General features: G+C 45.0%; 1 protein-coding gene and 2 non-coding genes across 3 annotated transcripts; 1 reads left to right on the forward strand and 2 right to left on the reverse strand.

The window, feature by feature from the left end:
• The first annotated feature begins 8,216 nt into the window (after positions 1 to 8,216).
• TRNAA-UGC (transfer RNA alanine (anticodon UGC)) lies at positions 8,217 to 8,288 on the forward strand. The gene has a single exon. It is a non-coding gene; the product is annotated as a tRNA-Ala (tRNA).
• A 4,167-nt stretch (positions 8,289 to 12,455) lies between these two features.
• MOBP (myelin associated oligodendrocyte basic protein) lies at positions 12,456 to 21,627 on the reverse strand. Its single transcript, XM_052648712.1, has 3 exons — positions 21,422 to 21,627; positions 20,885 to 21,130; positions 12,456 to 12,495 (listed from the first exon to the last, which is right to left on the reverse strand). The coding sequence occupies exons 1-3, from the start codon at positions 21,625 to 21,627 to the stop codon at positions 12,456 to 12,458; spliced, it is 492 nt and encodes a 163-aa protein (XP_052504672.1).
• Positions 21,628 to 25,566: 3,939 nt separating this feature from the next.
• Positions 25,567 to 25,673, reverse strand: LOC128058648 (U6 spliceosomal RNA). The gene has a single exon (XR_008200508.1). It is a non-coding gene; the product is annotated as a U6 spliceosomal RNA (small nuclear RNA).
• Positions 25,674 to 27,448: the final 1,775 nt, after the last annotated feature.

A 27,448-nucleotide genomic window follows, 5' to 3' on the forward strand; every position in this document is an offset into this window, starting at 1 on the left:
TGTAGAATATAGACAAAGTTTTTCAAAAAAATCCTCCGCCAGTTTTCTCTGTTTGAGCTCCCAGTTGGAATTTATTTTTCCTTTCACTAATGCCTTTGTATATTTATGGGGCAATATTTTTAGTAAAAAATTGTAGTTTTACACAGGGCCACAAGTATATACAGTGTCCTATACCGACTCACAAGGATCAACTTTGTGCACCTCTTCCCAATTCTGCACTCAGTGATACCACATTTGTAGCCTGCAGTCAGCCATAATGGAAGTATTTACAGCATGGAAATTGGCAAGCACTATCAACCAGGACTTTCCACCCAGAGAATCACAGTTTAAGCATGTCTCAAGACAATTCCAGATACACACCACAGTTTTCCCAAAACCAGTCAAAATGTCAAAACATAATCAGTTAACATACAGAACTATTAGAATAATATGCCAAACATTACAGTTGGGAATTCCCACTCAAGAAATTTACCTAGAGTAGCTTTTGGAGCTTCGTGTGATTTTTGTAATGTTCACTGCATAGGGCGCCGCAGAACCAATCATTAAAAGACAAAAAAATACAGTTGGATTATGGTACATTTTAGTTATAATTCTGTTTAGTTATTCATCAGTTTCAAGTAATTTCCAGATATTTTTGACCCACCTCCCAGTGGCCTTTGTGTCCACAACAGACAACATAGAGAATCCAGTCATTTCTAGTTATTAACATTTCTGTGCTGATATACAGTTTCTTACATGAATTAATACACACCATGCTCTCTGCTCAGTGTCACATTCTGTAGTAACCCTGTTGTATCTCCTGGATGACATGGAGGGTAGAACCCAGCAGGCTTGGAGCATGGGGTCTGGCTTTGCAAGATCTGCAACGAGCTAAAAGAACATGAAGTTTCCTCCCCGGGTCTGAGTGGGGCTGGCCCACTAATGTGCTCTTTCTGGCGCCTGTCATGGCACCTCGGGCGTTACTCCCAGGAGTGTAATGATTCGGCGTTCTCTTCGTTGGAAACTGTTCATTAGAGGTTCTCATTTGGTTGGTCATTTAGCACCTGAATGTAGGCAGGAAGCATGTCTATCTGAAAGCTCTGTGTCCTTCGACTCCCTGCCTGTTATTAACATCACCACTTTCACCGAGAAGTGACCTTCCTACGTGAGGAAGCCAGGGCACTCTGTCCTTCCAGCTGCCTCGGGACAGTACTTGGGCGACTTCCACTCTCCGGGAGGACGGCGTTCTGAGCTAAGCCCATCTGAGTCTCGCACGCTTCCTCCCGGCTCCCTCCCGGCACGCCCTCTCACCCAGCCCCCACCTCAAGCAGGACGTCCCCTGGCATCGCTCCCCCAACTCCTCACGTGCCCCTCAAGCCTGGCTCCGCCTGGCCGTGCCCACTCAGGGACACGGGTCTGTGGCCTTGTTGGTACTTCAGGCATTCGTGCTTGGCCGTCCCAGCCCCCAGCGCCATGCAGGCCCACGTACCCTCGCCCTCCTTGCTCTGAGCTTCCCTCCACTTAATGCTGCCCATTTTACATCCCTCCACATTCTACTACGTTCCATTATCTTCTACTGTGCCTTCCTGCCTGTCACCAAGGGAAGCTTGGGAGGGAGGAGTATATTCTAACGCTTCCCCTTTGCCCCTGTCAGAAACGACAGTTCAACTCAGATTTTAAAAAATGGACTCCAAACAAGTATCTTCGTTTTCTAAGACTTTTAAGTCTGGAGAGACCCCCAGGTTGGTCATTTGTCTCCCTTGCCTCCCCAAGCACATTTGTGTCTGGCTAGTACTATTGACCACTTCTATGCAGCCTTTAATTTCTGTTATTTCTTCAAGCCAGGAATTATTTCAAATCTTCTTTTTGGTTTCCATGAGGATAGATATTTCTTGGATTGCCTTTTATTCTGTTGTCTCTCTCTCTCCTTTTTAAAAAATTCTGTTGCACTCTAGAGAGTGAGAGGTCTTACTGTTTCTGCATATTGGACAATTATTGCTTTGTGGGTGGTTAAAATCTATACATAGGGCATCACTCCATTTACCATCTATTTTTTACATTCCTCATTTTGTCTTCCAAATTTATCTACCTGGTGTGAGAATACCTGATTCATTTAACTGCTGTCCAGGATTTATTTATTGGCGATCCCATTATTGATTCTCCTATTGATGGACATTTTGATTAATTTCTTTCTCTCCGCCCCCCAATGGCAAGCAATGCTTCACTGAACAGATGTACCTGTATCTCCTTTTTCTATGAATGCAAGTTTTCTCAGGATTGGTGCCTAATATCATAATCACTTGATCATAGGCTATACAGAATCTTATTTTGCTGGTACCCCCAGATTGCACCCCAGAAGTGTTGTGATAATTTATAAATTCTCAACGGTGGCTTGAATTTTTCCCACATCCTGGCCGACAACTGATAATTTTTATTTTTGCCTTTACCGTGGTTGTACAACGATATCTTGTGGTGTTATTACACATCCCTGAAGAAAGATACATGTCTTCAGATTGAGAGAAACTTGAGTCCTGAGCAAAATAAATAAAAATAAATCCATACTTAGTGACATTATAGTGAAGACAAAGAGAAAAAGCTTTAAAAGTAACCAAAGAAAAAAATACAATTTACTTACAATGGAAGGACTGCATATTTCTCATTGGCAATTATAGAGGTCAACAGACCACAGGACAGTATTTTCAAAATGCTGTTGAGGGAGGGAGGAAAAAAAAAACCTGTCAGATGAGAACTCCATTTTCCCAGTGGTTGCGTCTGTGCAATCGACCTCCCCACCTTCTTCAGAAATAGATACTGTTCCTTGACTGAAAGCATGGGTAGGTGTCTGAAGCTGGGCAAATTCTAGAACCTCACGCCTTCTGGCCACATGACTGGTCCTTTCCTTTGTTCAGTGCCCTTTCGCTTCATTCTAGGATTGTAAATACCACTTGGCAAGGCAAAGTGCTTTGGTTAGCCATGTATTTCCTGTTCCGACAGCCTGCCCTACCTCAGGGAACTTTGTTCACTTTGCTCAGCCCTAGACATGCATTAGTCTAGGTCCAGAGTAGGGGACCAACATATCCTCTTCTCATCCCAGTACAGTTCCAGGCCTTGTTCTGTATCAATAAACAGACTGGCTAGACTCTGATCACAGCAGTCATCATAGCAGTCAAGTTCCTGGCATTCTAGATGACTGAAAAGTGATAAGCCGACCTCTGTCAACTAGCCTCTGAAAGTAGCCCCTCCAAAAATTTATTTCCATCTTAGTGTGCCAAATCTCTTAGATTCAAAAAGTTCATCTTCTTTACTCTGCACAGTAGCCCTGTGAGAAAGTGAAGGAAAGGTAGGCATCATCCTTTCCCGTTCACAAATAAACCACGACACTGGTGAGTTGAATGACTTGACCCAAGTGATACAGCTGATGAGAAACAAGACATGTCTGACTCCGTTTTTGTTATAAATGCCCTTTCCAGAATCCAGGATTTTTGTCCATTTTCCTGAAACTTTCCTTGAGCCTCTACTTTCAATGCCAGCAATTGAAAAACTTACTAATTTACTATATTTGCTCTTATGTGAAGGTATTAAAATTTTGCAAAGTAAAGGTGTAGACAGCAAGATAAGAAATATCAAGAAACTGAATGTATGTTTAGAAATCAGATAATTTTTTAAAAATCCACATATATATTGTACTGAAAGGTTAATATATTCAAATGAAATCTTACTTTATATTCATTGTGGATAAAGCCTAAATAGAAACATTCATAGGTATATTGCTCAGGGCAGAGGAAAAATAATTTGAAAAACCAAAGAATTTTAGTGCAGTAGATTCTTATTTTCTGAAAGCCATAGCTTAAGTGAAATCAGGTACCTTGATCGTGAGAGTTACTCTGTGGAACAGTGGCAAGGATCCGTATGTGGGGTCTGACATCATTATCTCCTTTTAGATACTCTAATGGAGACAGAGGGCCCTGCAACAGAGGAAGGACTCTGCCTATTTCTTTTGCTCTGAACTGATAACATGAGTTCATATTTGGTCTTTCCGTGGCATAGAGTCTCTGGCTATAGCCCCTCCAGTAAAATGCCTTATTCCTCACTAGGGCCAGGGCATGGAAAATAATCGCCTATTTGTCAAAGTCACAGCTGTAATCCCTGAGTAAACGAACTGGAGGATGAGGGGAGATGGCCGTGCACTATTAGGTGTGCTCTGCCAGTCTCTGAAAGAGCTTTGTGACCTTGAGCATCTCAGGTTGTCATCTGGGCCCTCTGCCTGCTGGTTGGCATTTTCATTTTTTGAGTCTTTACTTACATACTACTCCGTAAGCCTCTAAATAATTTTTTCAATATATTTTCATTATTTACTCAGTCAGCAAATATTGACCTTGTTGGCCGATGTCTCTGGGGATGAGCAGACTTATCTGTGAACTTGAGGACAGACCCTTTTGTTTTGATCTCTTAGGTATAAATATAAAAGTGCTTACTGCTCCAGGGTTGTATGTGAAAGGAGGGCTCCTAAAAATTACAGGTGGAGAGCAAAAGTCAGGTAGTCCTCTAAAATGTTTTAATGGGGGCTGAGATTTTGAGGTAAAATGAACTCTCCATTTAGGAAGGGAAAACACACACACACACCCCGCTGATTTGCCCCCCATATAAACAGTGTCTTTGTTTAAACAATTTCATTGGCATAATGAATTCCCTGTAGGAGAAAGTCACTGTATAATACTGTTCTAAATCAGTTATATCCCAGTAGGGGTTAGAAGTGTTCAAAAAACAGAGCTGCTTTAAGAAGCAGCTTTAGGAAACTTTGTTGGATGATATATGTACACTAAAGCTCCTCCATTTTCACAGCAACATGAGTTTCACAAGTCAAAAGAGAGAGGGAATTGGAATGACGCGCCAACCAAACCTCCTTCTGTGTGGGCAAGAAACACCAGTGGGTTTACCCTTGCCAGGGAACCCTGTACCTCCCACCATCTGCACATGATTTTCAGCACAGGGGTGACAGGGAGTCAGGGGGTGGGAGGAAGGGAGCCAGCCTCCCCAGAGCACCCGAAGCAGCAGAAGGAAAGAGGCCATAAAAAGGAAAGACTCTGTCTCTGTCTCCCTATCTGTCTCTGACACACACATGCACACACACACACACGTGCGCACACACACGCACGTACGCACGCATGCACGCACACACACACCAGTTTGGTGCTAAATGCTCCCAGCTCTTCCTTTGGACTCCAGACATTCTCTTACTAGGACTTCAAGAGCTCACTGAAGGGAAGCGTACACCAGAAGAAAAGGGAGTTGTCATCTGAGGAGGTGGATTCAGGTATTTGGAGGACCTTTGGAGACTTGAGAAGATGCAGGTAGCAGTAAATTAAAACCGTGGGTGAAAGCAAGTTAAGGAGGCAGATTCAGTAGTGAAACAACCGTCGTGACTCAAGAGCCTGACATGATGGCACCTTGGCAAGGCCAGTTAGGGAAGTGAAGAATAGGGACTGGAGAGACCTGGAGCCAGAATACACCTGGGTGTGAGTCCGCACCCCTCTCGGCGTCACTCTTGGTCACCTGAGGGTGGAGACCTGCACAAATCAACGTGCTGGTTTGGGCAGACTCTCCATGAACAGCTGAGAAGAGCATCTGGAGAAGGCAGCGAAGACATTGTGAAACCCAAAGCAATAAAAATGTGTCAAAACTGTTAGTAGCTCTGCTCGAAATCTAAGCACCAAGATCTTCTGTGAATTTAAACTGTAGAAAAACAGATGAGGGCGGGAAAGAGATGAAAGGAAGACGGGAGCTAGAAGGAAAAGCAGCCATTGGAGGGGGCAGGGTGATCCCCTTCTGCCCCTTGCTGTTCCTACCCTCCCAGCCCTGGCCATGGGGACTGGTGAGCAAATCAATTCAGATTTCACGTCTCAGGAAGAAGCTGTGACTTAGAAAAATAATGGTGTTGAAGTTCTCAATAAATATGCTCTGCAGCTAAAACCTAGTCATGAAAGATCAGAGGAGAAAAATCATAGGGAAGGAAATGAACGGGATAATTTTAAAAATAAAGATTTGGTTGGCAGATTACCATTGTAAAAAAAAAAGTCAGGAAAGTAGAAAATCCACATTAACAAGAGTTGAAGAAAACAGACACTATTTACATTCCAAGCCAAATAATGAAGTGTCAGCAAGGCATCAGGTGGAAGAAAAAAAGTTGGAAAATGATTTTCTTTTTCATTGCTTGCAGGCAAAGCTCTGGTTGAAAATAAATGCAAAATCTTGCAGCTGGCAGTAGAGGTCCTTAATGATCTCCATCAGCAGAAAACTAAGATTCTGTTAAAGGGTCTGACTCACAAAGCTTATAAGCCAGAAGAGAAAGAACAGAAGCTGTCAGCTGCAGAAGGGGATGTTCACAGAGAATTCAAGAAACGGAAGATGAATTATAGTGAAGATAGATTATGTAAAAATCTGTTAGATCACCATGTGGTGAAAAAAAAAGCCCAAGAAACCAGAATTTTTATTCCTGATGCATCAAGATTTCTTCCTGGAGAGAAGAGAGATGCTGCCTTGCGGAGACAGGAATTGCAGATAGCAAAGCCAAAGATGGATGTACTTCAGAGGTCTCAGAAGTTAACCAAATCCAGGAAGATCACTAAGTAACTCCCATCAGTGAGACATCCTGGGAGCTCAGGCTCCCTGAGCACACTCCCTAGCAGTACTAGGGCACTCGACCCCACTGTGACCTTCACTTGCTTCTTGCTATGGAAGAGGCATGCCTACAAGTGAATTAGTTGTGAATGGGCTACCACCTGGGTAAAGGTACCTATCAGGTATCAGGAAAAGCTTTGCTTTTGATTTGTAAACATGACTTGATGAAAAACTGCCTATTCAATAGAATGTCTATTGAATCCCACACTCTCTGAATGACAGACTACCCAGCCCTCCTTAATGGTGAACACAATGGGGATTTCTCCACTTCATCGCTAATCGAACAGACTTGCTTGGTGGTCAACAAGGGGCTACACTTGGACCACCTCCTGAGCCAAGGAACTATTTTCAGGATCTGATAAAATATCTGCAACTAATATTGGCCCTGGTGTGGCTTCACTGACAAAGAATGGCCCCAAGAGCTCTTAACTTTCTCCAGGGAGGGCTGGCTTAGCTAATGCCGGTGCCAATAACTTCCCATCTTCACCAGAGCGTCTGCCATTAACTCAACACATAAATGACTAACATTGCCATCAGCCACCTTCTCAAACATGGACGCACACATCCCCAGTCTTTCTTCCTAGCGAGCTTATATCTCTTTGCTGTAGGAAAGTTTAGAAACCTAGAGCCTCTGGCCTTGAGACAGCACCTTCCTTCTTGACCCTCCTTACTTGAGGTTATCTGTCTTTCTCTCGCTACAGAATACATGCAGCCTAGGGTTCTAGAAAGGACCTTCTCCTGATATTACCACCTGCTCCCCCAGGATTCCAGCCTCGGGATATGTTGGGATGCTTCAAAATCCACTGTGAATGTTATTTTAGTAATTAGACAAACACTGTCTTAGAGCTCAGGCTTCCCAGATGGCTCAGTGGTAAAGAGCCCACCTGTCAATGGAGGGGAGACAGCAAATGTGGGTTTGATCCCTGGGTAGGGAAAAGTCCCCTGGAGGAGGAAATGGCAACCCACTCCAGTATTCTTGCCTGGAAAACTCCATGGACAGAGGAGCCTGATGGGCTACAGTCCAAGGGGTCAAAAAGAGTCGGACATGACTTACAGATTGAGCACAGCTCAGAACTTAGTTTTATTGTTAAGAGATCTTTTTGAACCAAATGACTCAAATCTGATAGATATTTGATTTGTTATGAAGACCACCCCTTGAGCTGTCACCTTTCATCTTCTCCACTCTCCTCAAACCTGTTTTATGTACTATTAATATAGTTTATACAGTTAATGTATCTTGTGCAACAGAGATGAGTTTGAGTATGATCCATGTTGAATATAAAACTTTTATATCAATTTGCTTAAAAGGAAAATAATTATCAGAACTATTGGCTAATCTATGTTCTTTTGCTCATCCAAATGTTGGCTAAACCTTGATCAAAAGTCAAAACACTCAACTCGGTGGTAGATGAATGTTGCCTTAGAGGAAATAAGCAGTCATTGAAATACTCTTACCCATCAACTGAACCTAAATCTATAATGTCATTGCCAAAGAATACACTCTTCAAGAAATCACTTAGAAAATTACTAACATAAGTATTCTGTCAATATTTGAGAATTCCCTGCTGGTCCAGTGGTTAGGACTTGGCACTTGCACTGCCAGGGCATAGGTTCAATCCCTGGTCAGGGAACTCAGGTCCTGTAAGTCCCATGGCAAGGCCAAAAAAAAATTTTCTTTTTCTGCTTTAGCTATGAAAGTAGAGATTGTTTGACTCTTTTACCCTAGTAGGACCCTTGATCTATATAAAATTAGAAATCAACATAGACCCTAAAAGCTGCTTTAGTTGACATGGAGGTGGCCTGGACCCCTATTGGTTCTACTTCCCGCTTATCTTATACAGTGGCATCTCCAAGTACCCCAGGGTTTCACCAAGCTCAGTTTGGCAACTTCCATTTTGCTACATAATAGCAGTAAGGTCAAGGTCATGATTCAATGGCCATGGAGGCCATAACCAACTTCTCCTATTTACAAACATAAAACTCTATGTGGCACCAGATAGATATATAATTGATACTCAACAAAAAAAATTTATCACTATCCTTACCCAGCATTCTTGCAAGTGTGTACCTGTGTTACAAATAAGAAGAATAAGTAGGCAAAGTCTCACCGAATTGGAAATAAAACACCCCACTTTTGGGCCAACAGCATCATCTTTGTCTGTTAAAAATACTTCATTTTCTTCAGTAGAGATAGTAAGTACCCGTTATGATGTTATTAATGGGGCTGACATATGTGCTATGGAGTCAGGCAAGAAGCTCTCCTGGGAGAATAAGTTTTCACATTTCTCTGGTGTCTGAACAGCAACCTAGATGGACACTCAGCAATTTACTGCCCCATAGCACAGCCCCATCTCACTGTGATGCATCAGCATTTTTGCAGCTTCCCATAGTGAAAGCTTCCCTGTGGTTCTATATTCTTTGGGAAGATTAAACTCTGCCTTTCCTCTCCAACTCTTCCATCTTCCTCCTGAGACCACATGAGTCTCAGATTTAGATCTTAGATTCACATTTAAATGTGACATTATAGACAACAATTTAGTGTCAAGATATTGCCTTGAACTATAACTTAATTAAGGAAATTCATCTGGAGAAAGGTTTAAGAAGATTTCAAAGACCTTAGATAAAGTGATTTCTTTATAATCCTCTCCACTCTCCTCATATCTCTGACCCCTAACAGCACCACCATCACTCCCATTTGTGAACAGGGCACTTTCCCTCCTGCTCCAGTAGAAAATCAAAGCCATGGGCAGGAATTGCCTCAGGCTCCTGTCACTGACCCTGCAAACCCGCCAGAACCTATGCTCTCCTTTCCTTTTTTCTGATGAGAAGGAACCCCTTCTCTGCACCTGATGCCCCCGCCTGTGCCCTGGCTTCCTCTCGCCAGCCTCCTCACTTCCTGTCATTCAGTCGCTAGGTTGTGTCTGGCTCTTTGCAACCCCGTGGACTACAGCATGCTAGGCTTCCCTGTCCTTCACTGTCTCCCAGAGTTTGCTCAGTTCCTGTCTCCCCCAGTTATCTCCTCCTCCTCCTCACACCCACTCCGCTGCCTCCTTCCCAGCAGCATTCAACATGCCAGGTGTCAGCTGGCTTCATGGAGCACCCCTGCTATGGCCCCCTCCTCTGCCTCCCTTCCTGGTGGGGCTGAGTTGAGGGAGTTGCATCTTCCTTCCCCAATTTCTGTCCTCACCTCCCATGGACTCTCACAGAGGATGCCCTACAGAGTCACACCCTAGAAGGTTCCTTGCTGCTGAACACAATAGACACCTTTGACTTCTCTCTCTGAACTTTTGGAAAATTATGCCTATTTTAAGAATAACAAACAAACACCCATTCAGTCAACAAGCATTTATTGAGTTCTTACTAGTGTTGGGAACTTAGAATGTGGCAGTAAACAAGTATTGGCAGTTGTAGAGTTTACATTAGGAGGAGATGGGGTCCCAAGCAATAAACAAGTAAATATATGAACAAGATGGTTCAAGAAGGTGATCACTGCTAGAGCTATGTGATAGAGCGTTAACTATGGAAACCACACTGACTTCCCAGGGAAGCCTCTCTGACATGGTATTTGAGTTGAAGGCATTAGTGCAAAGATCTTGGGCCAGAACATCACAGGCAGAATGAACAGTAAGAACGGAGCCCTGAGGTTGGCACAGGCACTAACAGATAGGACAACATATCACTTACACGTGCAAAAGCAGAGACCAGAAAGAGGCAAGACAGTGTGATCCTGCTGGGTAGCGAAAGGGCTTCTGAGTCGCAAGCAAAGTGGACCAAGTCTGGAAGAACAACGGTCCCTTTGGGGTTGGGGCCTGGCTCCGCCTCCCCTCCTCCAGCCTCATGAGTAGAAGGGAGGAGTGGAGGACTGGGAGGAGGATCTGTTCCCTGTATCCTCCACCCTTCAACCCCGGCTTTAGAAACCAGTAGGCGCACTGGCAAAAAGAAGTTGGAATAGCCTTCTGGAATGGACCCCACTCGAGCCTGAAGAGAGATGGATGCCCTCAACTCTCTCCTCCCACCCCTCCTCTCTGAGCTGGGTAAGGAAACTAGCCCAAGGAGGGGTGCTCCTACAAAGCCGCTGCTGGGTTTCACAGTGGAATCCTACATCAAGGTCGGCCCTGAAGGGACCGTGGTCTTCTCTCATGATCAGCTTCAGCGGTCAGGGTCCTCCAGGGTCGTGGGATCAACACAGAACTCAGAGGGGCTCTCCAGTATTTGTGCCTGGGAGCGAAGACAAGCCCAGAGATATTCTCCCAAAGCCAAGTTTCTAAACACACACACACAGAGACACACACACCAATCCGCAGGAGCACCAGGTGATCTGAGGGTCCTCTGTTGTACCGGGGGCACTGCCCCCAAAACGTGCATATGTATGGGGAGTATAGTAGAACCAGAGTGGAGTGAGGGAGTAAGTTCCTATGGCCCTGATCAAGAGCCCATCCTCAAGATCAAAAAGTCCTTTTCAAGAGCCTAGGGCTACAGATAGAGGGAGCAAATCAAAACGAAGAGATGAGAAGTCAACCCCAACCCTGCTCCATGATAACTGGCTCCAGACCCCCACACCCCACGGAGTGGGTTCACACACAGGGAGGGAAGTCTTGGACAGCTCAGCTGCCCCAGCTCACCCCTCCCCTGGCTTAATTCTCCTCTCCCAAAGGCCAAATTCCTCTCCTAGCTTTCCTGATCCCTCTACAGTATATAAAGGGGTCCAGGCACGGAGAGCGGGGGTGGGGGTAGGGGGGCAGGTCTCAGCCCTCCCCCCAGGAATTTGGGACTCCATGGCCTGAGAACAGCAACTCTCTGAGCACCCTTTCTGGCCCTGCGAAGGTGGCCTGGGGTCTGCCTGTGTCCTGAGGTGGGGAGGGGGGAAAACAGCTTCGCTGCCTCCCAAGGGGCCGACTTAGCAGCCTTGTCTCTGAGCCTTCGGGAGAGGGGAGGCGGGCAAGGTACTGAGCCCAGATTACTTGCACAGGGTTGCACATTTTACAGAGCAGATAGTGCTGGAGTTGAGACTGTCCAGAGGGGTTGGACTTAGACGGTTGCCTGAGAGTATTTGCTGTCACCCAGGGTGGGTCGGGAGAAGACACCCACAGATCGCTGTGTGAAGCTGGAGACAGGGGCCTGAGGGTGGGAGGGAGCGCCTTCCTCAGACTTTTCTCCAGCTTCTGACCCAGCACATTGGCCTCCTCTGGCAACTAGACAGCTCCTACCCTCCCTGGGAATCTCCGTGCATCTCCGGACCATTTGGCAGCCTAATGTCTTACTACAAAAGAACTTGTAGTTCTTTGAAGCCAACTGGGCCTCTGACTGTGAGCTAGTACAGGGACTGACTAAGGAGGTCAGACGGAGACCAAACGGTGCAGGGGGACAGAGGAGCCCAGGCAGAGGACTGATGCCAAAGGAGGAGGCCAGGATTACAAGTCAGCCTAGGCAACAAGATGCCAGGCACGGAGGGGTCTTGAGGTTGGAGGACAACATATGGGCTGGCAGTGGGGCCGTCCTGCTCCAGAGATCCTGGAGGCCTGTGTACATCCTCCAGGGGACAGGACTGTGGCTGAGACCAAAGGGTGCTGCAGGGACCCACCGCCTGGAGCCTAATGCACAGAGGTGTCCCCTCTCACCTCCAGGCAGGCTGCCCGGCGGCGCCCGCCCCACGGGGACTGTGGGCATCGGCTGTGGCCACATCAGCAGGTGGTGGCCCCTGCGTCATATTCAAAGCCGGGTGACCTGTCCCGGGGCACGTACGTCGAGAAGCAGTGAGTCCAGGAGCTGAGGCCAACCGTTCACCTGAAAGTCCTCCATCACTTCTTCCGAGGGGTCGGCTTGGTCCTCCTTTTCAATCTGGTTAACAAAAAGAAACAGAAGAGCCCTCAGCATCGCTGAGGGATGTGTCCTTTCTCGGGGGTTGGTTACTAGAATTGTAGACTACTTGGTTACTAGAATTTATAGACTACCTTTGAGGTGATCACGTCTGGTAAACTCAGCCTTAAAAATCTCTCTTTAATTTCTCACTTCTGGAAGTATCTGGCCAATATTTTTTATTTTATAATATTTTATATTTCGGGGCTAAGCCTGGGAAAGATATTCTTTAAAAACTCTTCTGTCTTTATATCCAGTGATTATTGTTTCGCTGTTAATCATTGAAAATATTTTTAAATACAGAAAAGTGAAAATGAAAGAAAGTGAAAGTGAAGTCGCTCAGTTGTGTCCGACTCTTTGCCACCCCGTGGACTGTAGCCCACCAGGCTCCTCCGTCCATGGGATTCTCCAGGCAAGAATACTGGAGTGGGTTGCCATTTCCTTCTCCAATTGGAATACAGAAAAACACAAAATCAAAATACCACCACTCCTAGAAAAAGCTACTTTTACTGTCTATAGACATGCACACATGAACATATACACAAATGCACATGGGGTGTGTATGCACATTATAAAATTGTGACCATATTGATGTGTTCCTATTTTGATGCAGAATAGACTTTTTAAGAAGGAGATAACACCCAGTTATTTCCTTATAAATATGTGATCATTATAAATATGTGATCCCAAAATACTATTGCTTGAAAGTCTATTCTCCAGCTGAGGGATTAAATTATTTAGACTGCAGAAATCTATGTGGCTACCTTCAAAATAAGGTCCTGTCAAATAGTTTCAAAATATCATCAAAGTTCTTAATTTAAAAAATAAATTAAAAAAAAACAAGACAAGTGCATCAGGAATATGCATTTTTTCCACCAGAGATTAACCTTATGAGGATCACAGCTTTTCCTATAATTTGGGGACTTTGAAAAATTCAAAATAAAATTCAAAATAAAAATAAAGTGTTAACAACAGCATTCTCCCAAACCCCAAATTATATGGCAAGTGCTAGTGCCCATCAGAAAGGATCCAGGACACCAGGAAAAACAATGAAGAAATACTTTGTTGAAACTTGCCTAGTGAACTGTAGCCTGATAGGCTGGAACACGTCTCTTGACATTTAGGAAGAGAATCTGTTTTCTGGATCTTTTCCATGCCTTCCAGACATAGGCCAGCCTGTTTACATTAGAACATCCTATAGATCCTGCTGAATATAAAACCCTGGATGCTGACACTCGTGTAGATGCTCACATAGCCTGGGTACCACCTCTGCAGTTACCGCAGCACAGAGACCACTTAGCATCTTAGATACTCTGAGCATCTGGTTATGTCACAGGCTCCCCTGTATCCAAACTGTGCAGCAGCAGCTCCTGAGTTCCTTCTCAACCAAGGGAAGCAACCAAGTGGGGGAGGATTTGCCAGTAGTTAGGATTGAGTGACACAGTGTATCTGTTAAATAAAAGTTCTAATAAGAGCCACTTACTAGTAGTAGAAGATGATGAACTAAGCATTTCATCATGATCACAAATAAGGTAGATAATAGCCACATGACACAGATGGGGAAAACACAGCTTTAAGAGAATAAGTGACTTGGATAGACAGCTGTGCTTAGCCTCAAATCTGATGCTGGGGTTTGACCTTTCCATCGGGCTGGACTGACTGCTAGGTGTATTGATAGGTCTGTTCAGTCAAGCCCTGAGTCGGGCCCTGGGGTTGTGAGTATAAGATAGAGTCCCCGGAACTTCCCTGGGGGTCCAGTGGCTAAGACTCTGTGTTCCTAATGCAGGGGGCCTGGGTTCAATCCCTGGTCAGGGAACTAGATCCCACATGCCACAGCTAAAAATCCCATGTGTCACGATTAAGACCTGATACAGCCAAATAAATAAATAAATATTTAAAACAAAAAGGAAAAAAAAAAGTCCCTGCTCCCGTGACTCCTGCACCCTCCAGCAAGGGAGATGGACCCTGGGATGTCAAATGTACCAGCTGAGCTCACACTGGAGTTGGCCTCTGCTCAATGAGAAGGCTTGGTCTAAGGGCCATTCCCGGGCTCCTTCCCACTGACAGCAATGATGACTCTGCAGACACAGGGGTCCTCTGGCTACGTGACATACTCTGCATATCATCCCCGTTGGCCGCATCTGGCCATTGGCCAAACCAAAATAGGAAAATAACTGGTCACTATTAAGCAAAAACCAAAGCTGTATAACAGGTCCTAATCATCATCTTGTAGCCTAGCCCTGAAGGGTGAAAATTATAAAGACCTTCCACGTGGCAGAGCAGAAGAAACAAACGGCTCGAGGCCCTGTGGGGCTGGGGAAAGAAGAGGCGTGAGTTCTGGCCTACACATAGTCAACCATCACAGGACTGTTCTTCAGGGTCTTAGTTCTCCTTAAGAGCTGGCCCTAAATGTAGGTTAGAATTAAGTCCATCAAGTAAATGCAACCCCGAGAGCTTCATCTCTCATAAGCATCAAGGTGATGTCAGTACCTGGTGATCCTGGACAATTGCCCAAGTTAAGAATTCTACTGGTAATAGGAACCTCTTTGATTCTGTAAATGCAAAGCATATTCATGCCCATTCTCTAGTCTGATGCTAGAGGATGTCAATCAATGAGCTATGAGGAAAGACAAGCCACATCCTGAAATAAGAATTTGAGGTAAAAACAGGTATGAACCTACAACTCAACCCAAGTCCAATATCTGGTTGGGCCCAGGCCTTTGGGATCTAATCCCTTTTAATTATTCAGAAAGACCATTTGGCAAGGACTTAATCTTATTAAAATATTTTTCTAAAAATAAAATGTTCTAGGTGAAATAGCAGGATAAACCACATACAGAAACGAGGCATAGAGAGCAAAAAGGAAAAAATAAAACTGTCTCTTTTTACAGATAACATGACTATCAATGTAGAATATTCCAGAGTCTACCCTCCCCCCAAATAAACTAGAATAAGTGAGTTTAGCAAGATCACAGGATATAGGATCAGTATAAAAAATCTTATATGTTTATACATTGGCAATGAACAATTGAAACTGAAAAAGAACCATTTTAATAGTACATAAAAGCATGAAATGCCTAAGTGTAAAGCAAACAACATGTGTAAGACCTGTATGCTGCAAACCACAGAGCAAGAAAGAGCTAAATGAATGGGGAGATACGCCATGTACTGCTCTCCCCAAGCAGACTTACAAACTTAACACTATCCCATTCGGTTCTACCAGGATGTATTATAGAAAATCACACACTGATACTAAAATTCCTATGGAAAAGTGGAAGAATGAGAACAGCCAAAAACAATTTCAAAAATGAAAAAGAGTGTTGGAGAGTTTATAATAAACTGATTTTAACACTTACTACAAGGCTATAGTTAATGAAGCTTGTTAAAGAAAAGACACATAAATTAATGAAACAGAATAGGAAGTCCAGAAATGAACTCACACATGACCAACTGATTTTTGACAGAATTGCAAAAGTTATTCAGTGGAGAATCTTTTCAGCAAATGAGGCTGGAACAATTGAATATCTGTATGTAAAAAAACTTGAACCTCAATCCATATCTCACACCATTTACAAAAAATTAACCCCAAATGGATAGTAACGTAAAAGTTAAATTTTTAAATTTTGAAAAGAAAATACAGGAGAAAATCTTTGTGACCTTTGGCTAGGCAAAGAACTCTTACACACAATACAAAAAGCACACATACAATACAAAAAAAATGATCTATAAAAATAAAAAATTAATAAGTTGCATTTAGCCAAGGTTTAAAACTTTGGCCCTTCACAGAGACACTGTTAAGAAAATGAGGAAATATTTGCAAAACATATATTTAACAAAGGGCTTGTATCCAGATATATATTTTTATATATCTGATATATATAAAATAATTATATTATTTTACAATAATATGGTATACAATAATACAATATTAAGACACAATAATAAAATAATTTGCTTTTTAAGTGAGCAGAAGATCGAGTACACACTTCACCGATAAATGTCTTTGGTGGATGATATACAAGTTCATTTAAAAACCATCATTAATCAATAGGAAAAGCAAAATTAAAACTACAGTGAGGTACCACAACTCTTATATTAGAATGGATAAAATTGTAAAGGGCTTCCCTGGTGGCTCAGTAGTAAAGTATCCGCCCACCAACGCAGAAGACGCAGGTTTGATCCCTGGATCAGGAAGATCCCCTGGAGCAGGGAATGGCAACCCACTCCAGTATTCTTGCCTAGGAAATCCCATGGACAGAGCAGCCTGGTGGGCTACAGTCCATGGGGTTGCAAAGAGTGGGACATGACTTAGTGACTAAACAACAAGAAAATGAACCCTTATGTTCACTGCAGCATTATTTATGAATAGCCAAGATATGGAAACAAACGTGCATCAGAGGATAAGTAAATGAACTGTAGAGCATGTACACACACACACACACACACACACACACACATACACACACATGCATATAGTTGGCCAAAAAGCAAAAAGTTTTTCCGTAACACCTTGCATATATATGTATATGCAATGGCCTATTATTCACCCAGAAAAAGGTACGGAATCTTTCCATTTGCAGCAACATGGAAGGACCTGGAGGGCATTATGCTAAGAAACAGAAGTCATAGAAAGATGAGCATCATAGGATCTCTTCTACATGTGAAATCTAAAAAAGCAAACAACCAAATGAAAAACAAGCTCAGAGAGAGCATAGAGGCAGAGAGTAGGGAGGAGAAGTGGGTAAACTGTTTTGACTTTTTTTTTTAGTTTAAATAAATAAATAATGAACACTTGGAACATTTTAAAATCAAACTACCAGGATTAAAAAAAGGAGTCTGATGGAGAGAGAAGGAAAAGCCAGAGGCACCTGGTGAAGTTTAAGAACAGCTGCTGTTGGCACCCTAACAGCGTAGAAAAGCAGGCTGTTGATGAGCTGGATGCGTCCACTGGTGGTTTCAGAACTGGCTCTTTGTTTCCGTCCCTGGAGAGTAAACTCCATACGAACAGATGGTCCAGACGCAGCTCCATCCAGCAGAGCTCAGCAAGCCCTCAGCACTGCCTCACAGCCTGTGTCTCTGGTATTCCTGACCTACCCTAACCTTCCCAGACCCCTGATTCTCTCCTGCTCAGAGCATGACTTGCCTTCCTCTCAGCCCTTTAATGGGTCTCTCTGCTTTCCAAAGCCAGGCGGCTTCTTCTGCTCCCACCAGCGGCCCATCCCTCCATACACACCATGAAGGAGCGTTACTCTACCCACCACCTCTATGTCCCCTTTGTTTCTAGGCTCAGTCTCCCTTCTGCATCCCTTCACATCAGCTCTAAATGTACTTTAAGTTATGGTTAAAAAAAAAAAATCCAGAAAGTAAAATTGGCAAGCCTGTGTGTGTGGTGAGAGGTTGGAAGTCAGACTGGCGCTTCGGTTTCCAGTGGGAGTGACTAGAGGGGCTGTGATGTTATTTGCTGAGATTGTTGATAAGAGGAAGAATGAGAATTACTAAAGACCCAAAAGGCCTTTGTCAAAATTGTATAACCTCTAAAGGTCAGATCTCAAGAATGTCACCATTTCTAAAAGTCAGTCAGTTTCAGGAAAGCTTTTTGTGACCTTTTCTTCACGTGGAATTTAGTAGCTCTGCTTCAGAGTGAATTTTTCCCATTAACCTTCCTCCTACCCTTTGATTTAGGACAGTCAGTGTCAGTAGAGTATTGTATGTATATTGCATAGTACGGTGAAGTAGTAGCCCTATTGCATTGCCTTAGGACCTTTGGGAACCTGAGAAGGGAGAATGAGTACCACAGGAAGGGTTCAGATGAGTCTGGGATGTCACCGGACATTATGATTGAAGCCTGTCAGGTCCCCTGGTCCCAGGGAAGGGCCAACAACCGAGGAGGCAATAGCCTATAGAGGTGTCTTCTCTGATACCCACTGAGAACAGCTAACTGGGGGAGTCAAAATATGCCACCACTAAAATATTTAAGTAAGTAAAACCAGCGAGGCTAAATCCAGACACATCTGTGTCTCAGAGGAGATTGGCTTTCATTGTCTTCCTCCTCCTGATGTCCTGGTTCAATTCCCAGCCACCCAACAGCCATCACGCAACTCACTGGGGATGGTAGGCTTGAAGCCACCACCGTGGATGCCTTGCCATGTACAATTAGTTTCCTCTGCTCTCCGCGTTTCCTGCTGCTGCTGCTAAGTCACTTCAGTCGTGTCCGACTCTGTGCGACCCCATAGACGGCAGCCCACCAGGCTCCCCCATCCCTGGGATTCTCCAGGAAAGAACACTGGAGTGGGTTGCCATTTCCTTCTCCAATGCACGAAAGTGAAAAGTGAAAGGGAAGTCGCTCAGTCGTTGCGGGGGACTGCCCGTGAAGGGTTAAGTCTTGGGAGCTGCTCGGCAGGTATGCAGAGCCTTAGGCATGTTCCTAAGCTCCCTGTCCCGCCACCCTCAAGAATTTTTATAGCCCTTAAGGCCCCAAGATGTCTTGTTCTTGCAACATGTCATAGAAGATAGATAATCTTATTGTGCTCTGTACACAATGGTAAGGGTCTGGTGATTGTATCCTGAGGTTAAAGAATAATCCTGTGCATGTCTTAAGTCACGTATTTTAGCCTATAAATATTGTAGCCTAATAAAGAAAGGCATCAGCCATTTGTGGTCTGATCCTCTCAACCCCATCTTTTGTCTCTATCTCTTATTTTTCTTAGCGGGGACACTCCGTTCTCTCCCTGTGCAGGTGCAACTCTTGCTTGTGCTGGCCGCGGCAAGTCGTGTCCGACTCTTCGCGACCCCATGGACTGCAGCCTCCCAGGCTCCTCCGTCCATGGGATTTGCCAGGCAAGAGTACTGGAGTGGGGTGCCATTGCCTTCTCCGCCACATTTCCCAACCTCTTCTATATATCAAAACTTACCTGTCATAGGACCTTAGTACTCAGGCCCCTTCGGAAGGCAAAAATTAACGACCAGATTACCAGGTATACAACTTCCTATTACACTTTTAGTGACTTACCAATCACTTACCAATCTGTTATTTCTCTTCACAAATTAATCTCACCTCATCTATGCTGGGGATGGGGTGGTTACTTGTTGAAAATGCAGCTCCCCTGACCTCAGCAGTGACTCAAAGAATTAGATTCTTTGCGAGCATTTTAACATTCCCCACTTGATTCTTCTATGAACTAAATCTGAAAACATCATGAGACATCCACACACTATTATACTCTATGTAGTCTCTGAGCATCAAAGCATATATGAGAATCTCAAATACAATTAATAGCCATGGTCAACTTATAAAACAGGTTCATTTTCAAATACTCAAAGAATTGGATTGCCATGTGTGTGGGCAGAGTATATGCGAAATCTCTAACCTTCTGTTCAATTTTACTATGAACCTAAAACTGATCAGAAAAAGCCATTTAAAAAAAAGAAGGCTGACCTGCCTAAGATGGAGCTGATGAGCACGTGCTCTCCAGTCCACCTGTTCTGTCGACAAGCATCACCCCCTTGGGTTGTTCAGCCACCAAGCTGTGTCCAACTCTTCGGGACCCCATGGACTGCAACATGCCAGGCTTCCCTGTCCCTCACCATCTCCCAGAGTTTGCCCAAGTTCATGTCCATTGAATCGGTGATACCATCCAACCATCTCATCCTGTCGCCCTCTTCTCCGTCTCCCTCTTATCCTCTACTTATTCTAACCTAACCTCTTTGAAGCCCCAAACAGGGAGCCATTCTCCAGGTTCCCATCGCCCAATGCACATGCTGATTATATGAGTACTAGAGCATTTAACCCTACGCTGTGGATAACTATTCTCTCATTTGGTCCTGCTGAGTCACAAACAACCTGGTTGTTCCAGCTGCATCCCCATCCCCAACACAGTATGTGGAACTCTATACATACGCAATCAAGCTTGTTGAATGAATGACCGGTCTTGCCATTGAGATTAACATCAGATGGCGTGTGTTGGGAGGAGGGTTGAATGATCTGGCTGACCCTCTCCTTTAGCACACACACAGACACCCCTGAGAGTCCCCATTCCTTCTCTCTCTGAGGCACAGGAATCGAGGGCCTTGTTTATTCAGTCTCGCACTGCGGCTCACACTCTGACTGTATACATTAATCATTTCCAGCCCTGTTAGACAAAGGAAGCAACCCATACTGCCACCTGAAGTATTGCACCAACAGCATCTCTGAGCAAAACGGGAGCCTCACGAGAAGTTTCAAATGAGGGGATTTAATGCAGGGAACCGAGGACAGTTTGTAAGGCTGAATGAAGGGGGACCATTGAGATAACCCATTGGTAGTAAACACAGGAAGCAGCTACTAACCTGAGGGCTGGGGGGAGCAAAAGGGAAGAGATGGTGTTACCAGAACCTAGAAGCTTTGCCGGGGGACCCCCCACGGCTGGGGCCTGGCCCTCTCTGGGGGCTGCTGCGCGGCTGCTGCTTGGCCTTCTGAGGGGGCCGCTGCTTGGCCGGTGGAGGTCGGACTTCTGGGCGGGGGCGTGGCTGACGTTCGGGCCTCGGAGGGGACCGTGGCTTGGCTGGCGCTCTGACCACCGCGGGGGGTGCAGCTGGCTGGCGCTTGGGCCTCTGAGGGGACGGTGCGCGGCGGCTGGTTCTGAGAGGGCCAAAAGAAGCTGCAGGCTGGGGCAGTGGCTCTCCTCTGCTGCCTACGTGATGCTGACCGGAGCTGGAACAGGGAGGCAGCCCTGCGCCCCCTCCCGCCTTCCAGTCTCCCTCCAGTACCTTCCAGTGGCAGAGCCTAACGGGGAGCCGCCTGCCAGCGGGCTGGGGAAAGCGCAGTTTGCAGAGAGCCCCGGCCCCAGAGCAGAGCAGGAAGGGGGAACCCGGAGCCGGAGACAGAGGCCAACGCCCAGCCCAGGCGCCGGGCGGCAGCACGACCACTCACCTGGTCTTCTGGCAGGCACAGCAGATCCAGTCCTCCTCTTTCTTCTGATAGAAGCAGCCACTTTTACAGATGCTGTACTTGCGGTCCACGATCTCGCGTTTGGAGTTGAGGAAGGTGAACGGCGGGCAGCAATGTATGCTGAAGTGCTCGGAGAACTTCTGGTTCTTGGAGAGTCTGGGGCCCTCCTTAACCACTTTCTGACTCATCTCACTGGAAAAAACAGTGATGGGGGCAGGGGGCAGGGGGAATGGGGAGACATAAAACAGCTCATTAGCAAGGAGGTTTCTACTCCAGGAGCCCACCCCCGGCCACTCGCTGGTCCCAGCTCACATCCAGGGCTGTCTTCCATCCTGAATCTAGGTCAGTTTCCTGCCCAGCTCTATAGAAAGGCGCTATTGAATAAATTGCCCTTTTTAAAATAAAATTAATTTTAAAATTTTGAGTATAGTTGCTTTCCAGTGTTGTGTTAGTTTCTATTGTACAGCAAAGTGAATCAGCTATACATATACATGTATCCCCTTTTTTGGATTCCTTTCCCAGTTAGGTCACTGCAGACCATTGAGCAGAGTTCCTTGTGCTATACAAGTTATCATTAGTTTCCTGTTTTATAGGAATCAATAGTGCATATATGTCATAGTATATATATAAATGTCAATCCCAACCTTCCAATACATCCCATCTGAAATTAAAAAAATATATATATTTATATGGTTTTTAAAGGTTGCATTCCATTTACAGTCATTACAAAATTTTGGCGGTATCCCCTATGTTGCACAATACATCCTTGTAGCCTACCTTACACCCAATAGTTTATACCTAGGCAGGAGAAGGACATGGCAACCCACTCCAGTGTTCTTGCTTGGAGAATCCCATGGACAGAGGAGCCTGGTGGGTTGCTGTCCATGGGGTCACACAGAGTTGGACAAGACTAAGGCAACTTAGCAGCAGCAGCAGGCAGTATAAGGGAAGAGTTTGTTAATTTCTATTTGTGTATTTTAAAATCATGTATTCTGAAAATGGACTCTCTTTTCTCTTATGTGTTAGCCAGTCATTTAGGACAGGAAAAAAATATTATAAAGCCAAATACATCTATGGCAAAATAATGTTGAAGATATAGGAGTGACTATTTCTCTAAAGAATCAAGGAAGATTTGTTATTAAAAACATAATTGCTATTCATCCCATAATATGCTACACCAGAGAAACATCAGGCTATAGACACACATCAACATGGTTGAATCTCACAGACATGATGTTGGACAAAAGAAGTCAGATCCAAAGAAGTATAAACCATGATTCAATTTATATGAGGTTCAAAAACAGGTAAAACCAGTCAAGAGCATGGTGCTAGAAATCAGATCATAGCTGTATTTGGAGAAGGTGGGGTCTGAGAAGAGGCAGGAGGGAGCCCGCTGGAGCAGAAAATGTTCTGGATCTTGATCTGGGAGATGACTGCTGCTGCTGCTGCTGCTGCTGCTGCTGCTGCTGCTGCTGCTGCTGCTAAGTCACTTCAGTCGTGTCCGACTCTGTGCGACCCCATAGATGGCAGCCCACCAGGCTCCCCCATCCCTGGGATTCTCCAGGTAAGAACACTGGAGGGGCTTGCCATTTCCTTCTCCAATGCATGAAACTGAGAAGTGAAAGTGAAGTCGCTCAGTTGTGTCTGACTCTTCGCGACCCCATGGACTGTAGCCCACCGGGCTCTGCCATCCATGGGATTTTCCAGGCAAGAGTACTGGAGTGGGGTGCCACTGCCTTCTCTGGGGAGATGACTACACAGGTGTATATGTATATAAAAGTTCAGTGAGCTCTGCACTTCATTTTTGTGCATTTTACTGCTTACCTAAATTAAAAGGAGGCTTCCCTGGTGACTCAGACTGTTAAGACTCTGCCTGCAACACAGGCAACCCAGATCTGATCCCTGGGTCAGGAAGACCCCCTGGAGAAGCAAATGGCAACCCCTTCCAATATTCTTCTGGGAAATCCCATGGACAGAGGAGCTTGGCGGGCTACTGTCCACGGAGTCGCAAGAGTTGGACACGACTCAGCGACTAAGCCACCACCTAAGTTAAAAAGGAAGAGTAAGAGGAGGAAGACAAGAAACTAGGGAATTTTGATTCTTGGAAAACTTCTGAAAGGGTGGGTAAAGTCTTAATCACTATAACATCCTTCGAGAAATGTGCCACATGCAGAAATAGTCCTACCTATCACTCCAAAACACTGAGGCACACAGGGGACTTAAATGACTGGTAACCAACGAGAGCCTACAGATAAGCACAGGAAATGTGCATATATACTGGACACTGAGCATGATCTTGCTGTCAGCAGACTCAAGGTCAAGTTGCACACACAGGCATGCAATATGTCATTGCAAGACAGGATGATATCAACCAACAGAAAAAAGTACAAAGATCAAGGAAACCATGAAAAAGTGTTGAATTCTTTGAAGACAGAGCAGATAATCTGGGTTGGGTTTTATTGCTGCTGTTTATTTGCCTGCGCCAGGTCTTAGCTGCGACGTGCGAGATCTTCATTAGGGTATGTAGGATCTAGTTCCTCAGCCAGGAATTGAACCTGGGCCCCCTGCATTGGAGGCCCAGAATCTTAGCCACTGGACCGGGGAAGTCCCGGTCTAGGTTTTAAGGATGAATATGTTAAAAACAACTAAGTTACTTTGAAGGAATATTTTGATTTCTGTTTTTGGTTTCCTTTGTTGTTTATTCAAATATAGTTGATTTACAGTGTGTAATTTTTGTTGTTGTTTTTTGATGGGGTTGCCTTCTGCTGTAGTTAGAAGTGAGGGCTGAGGGGCAAGTTGAATGTAGTTATAAAAAGAAAATACGTCCTTTTCACCTCGTAGACCTTGTAGAGTCCAAATTTTGTGTTACACCTGCTATACATGTTGCAACTGTTCTTTCCTGATGTTTCACCATCTTTTATCATGTCAAAAATAATTAATCTTTTAAAAAATGAGTGGCTGTATCAGGTCTTAATTGCAATGTACAGGATCTTTCGACGCAGCAACGTGGGCTTCTCCCTCGTTGTGGCACACAGGCTTAGTTGCCCTGAGACATGTGGGATCTTAGTTCCCCAACCAAGGAACAAACCCTGGTCCCCTGCATTGGCAAGTGGATTCTTAACCACTGGACTACTAGGGAAGTCCCCCAAACTATTAATTTTTAGGTAATTAGGTTTCCTACTTCCCAGGGAGGTCAGTGGTAAAGAATCTGCCTGCCAGTTCAGGAGGCCCAGGTTCAGACCCTGGGTCAGGAAGAGCTGCTGGAGAAGGGAATGGCCCACTCCAGTATTCCTGCCCGGAGAATTCCATGGACAGAGGAGCCTGGTGGGCTACAGTCCGCAGGGTTGCTGAGAGTCGGACACAACTGAGCGTGCACACACACAATGCAGTTTCTTACTTGGGGTTTTATATTTTACTTAGGAAAGTCTTCCTCACTTCAGAAGTTCTTAGTCATAGTCATGAATATCCCATTTTGGAAGAGAATCTTCTCTGAACCTCATTTTCATGTCTCTTATCTCTGTAACTCCTCACTTCTATAGAGAAGTTATCAATAAATACTCTTTTTTCTCTATTTCCACATCTCCTCCCCATCCATGCACTTTTGTCTGGTTTCTGTTCCTATTTGCCCAAAAAGAAGTGCTTCCCACAAAGACCTCCGTGCTGCCAGACCAGCCGTCTTCTTATTTATTTATTTATTTATTTATTTTATTTAATAATCTGCTTTTTTTTTTTTTAAATTTTAAAATCTTTAATTCTTACATGCGTTCCCAAACATGAACGCCCCTCCCACCTCCCTCCCCATAACATCTCTCTGGGTCATCCCCATGCACCAGCCCCAAGCATGCTGTATCCTGCGTCAGACATAGACTGGCGATTCAATTCTTACATGATAGTATACATGTTAGAATGCCATTCTCCCAAATCATCCCACCCTCTCCCTCTCCCTCTGAGTCCAAAAGTCCATTATACACATCTGTGTCTTTTTTGCTGCCTTCCATACAGGGTCATCATTGCCATCTTTCTAAATTCCATATATATGTGTTAGTATACTGTATTGGTGTTTTTCTTTCTGGCTTACTTCACTCTGTATAATCGGCTCCAGTTTCATCCATCTCATCAGAACTGATAAAAATATGGAACGCTTCACGAATTTGCGTGTCATCCTTGCGCAGGGGCCATGCTAATCTTCTCTGTATCGTTCCAATTTTAGTATATGTGCTGCCGAAGCAAGCACCCAGCCGTCTTCTTGTCTGAGCTCTCTTTCCATGTAAACACTTCCCTGTCTGGTCACTGACATACTCTTAGATTCCCTCCACCATCTCTAGCACTTCCATCCCAGTATCTCTCATAGGCTCATCTGCTTTGTCCAAAACTTTTAACGTTAGAATTCTTCAAGGCACAACAAATACTAAATGATTAATACTAAATGATTAATGGGGTTGCTTCAAGCATCCAATTCAGCATTTATTATATGTTCCAGTTGTGCCAGACACAGCCTCTGTAAAAAACACAAAGCTGAGTCATACTGAGTCCTGTCCTCAAGAAATGTATCCACCAGCTGGGAAGATAGGCAAGGATGCACATGGCATGCTCATGAGTAACAAGACCCATCTATTGAGCCCAAATATGTACACATCTCTGGATCAGATAAACATCCTGCTGACAGCGAGCTCACAGTGTACACGAGGAATGTTGCATAGATGTCAGTAAGTGCAATTCAAGGATGGCATGCTCTGGAACACGAGAATGTGCTGAGCAATGGCACGGAGAGTCCACAAGAGCGGGGCCACGTGTCAGCTGGGGAAGCAGGTAGAATATAAGTGGAAACCTTTCATCTGGCCCCGAGATTTGGACAGTCAGAGATAAGAGTTTGTGGAAGGATGGGAACGGTTGATTCCTAAGCAAAGATACAGAAAGGTGAATTGCAGCATGGGAGAGGTGGTGGTGTCAGGACACAGGTGATGAGGTAGCAGAGTTACCTGTCACTGTGAAGGCTCTAGCCCTTGCGGGTCGTGCCATCAGCTGATCAGAAGTCTAAATAGAGGAGAGGGAGAGACCATCTCATTGGTCTGGCTTATTGTTAAGTTGAAGTGTGTATACGACATCTGCGTGGAAATGGACACCTGAAACTCAGGAGCTAGAGCTGTCATCTCGAGGGTCCTTCACCTCACGGAAGAGGCACCACCTTGGGAGTGGGTGTGGTGGGTGTGAGCTGAGTGAGGCGCCAGGGCAAGCGAGGCTCCCAGGAGCAGCAGTGGGCCTACCTTCAAGCCCCAGGAAGAGGGTCTGGGAAAGAAGGAGCCTCAGGGGCAGCAGGGAGGTGGGAGGAGCCTCTTGGAAGTCTCCAAATTTGCGGGAGGAGGAAATGGGTCATCAGTATCCAAAAAACTGCTTTGTACAGACAAGCATTTTTAGACCAGTGAGACACTGACGTTGATTTTTAGAGTCTGACTCACTGTGATTACAACCCTGATGATCTTCCAAGCCCTACCAAACCCTACACACAGGCAAAGTCCAGCTCAGGTTTCTGCTCCCCTGGGAAATGATGAACTGAAACCCTCTTTAGGCTCCCAGCACACAGAGACACTGCTACCCAGCTTTTCACAGGCACTTCAGACATCACCAGTTCCTCTAGCCTGCTCGGGTCATCTTTCCCCCTGGTGTTAGAGGGAGATTTTAAGTCTCCTGGGCCTCTAAATTCCTGCTCTGACTAAATTCTCAATTCCCATCCACCTGACAGGATGCCTGGGCCCACTCTATGCCCATCTAGACTCCTACCCGGAGAGTTCTCAAATTATTCCCTGACAACTCTCCTTACTCTCCTCCTTACTCACCATGTCCAGCAGGGGGCAGCCTCACCACTTGTTACCCATCGAGCGTGTTCCTAAAGGGGAAAGCAGTTCTCTTCCCTGGAACCCTGACATTCTAGAGAACCAGCCGGAAATTCACCCCGCTTTCACACAGCACTTCCCACCTTCCTTTAGTAAAATGTTTACAGTTGGTGGAAAG

This window comes from Budorcas taxicolor, chromosome 1 (assembly GCF_023091745.1).
Source record: "Budorcas taxicolor isolate Tak-1 chromosome 1, Takin1.1, whole genome shotgun sequence".
NCBI lineage: Eukaryota > Metazoa > Chordata > Mammalia > Artiodactyla > Bovidae > Budorcas > Budorcas taxicolor.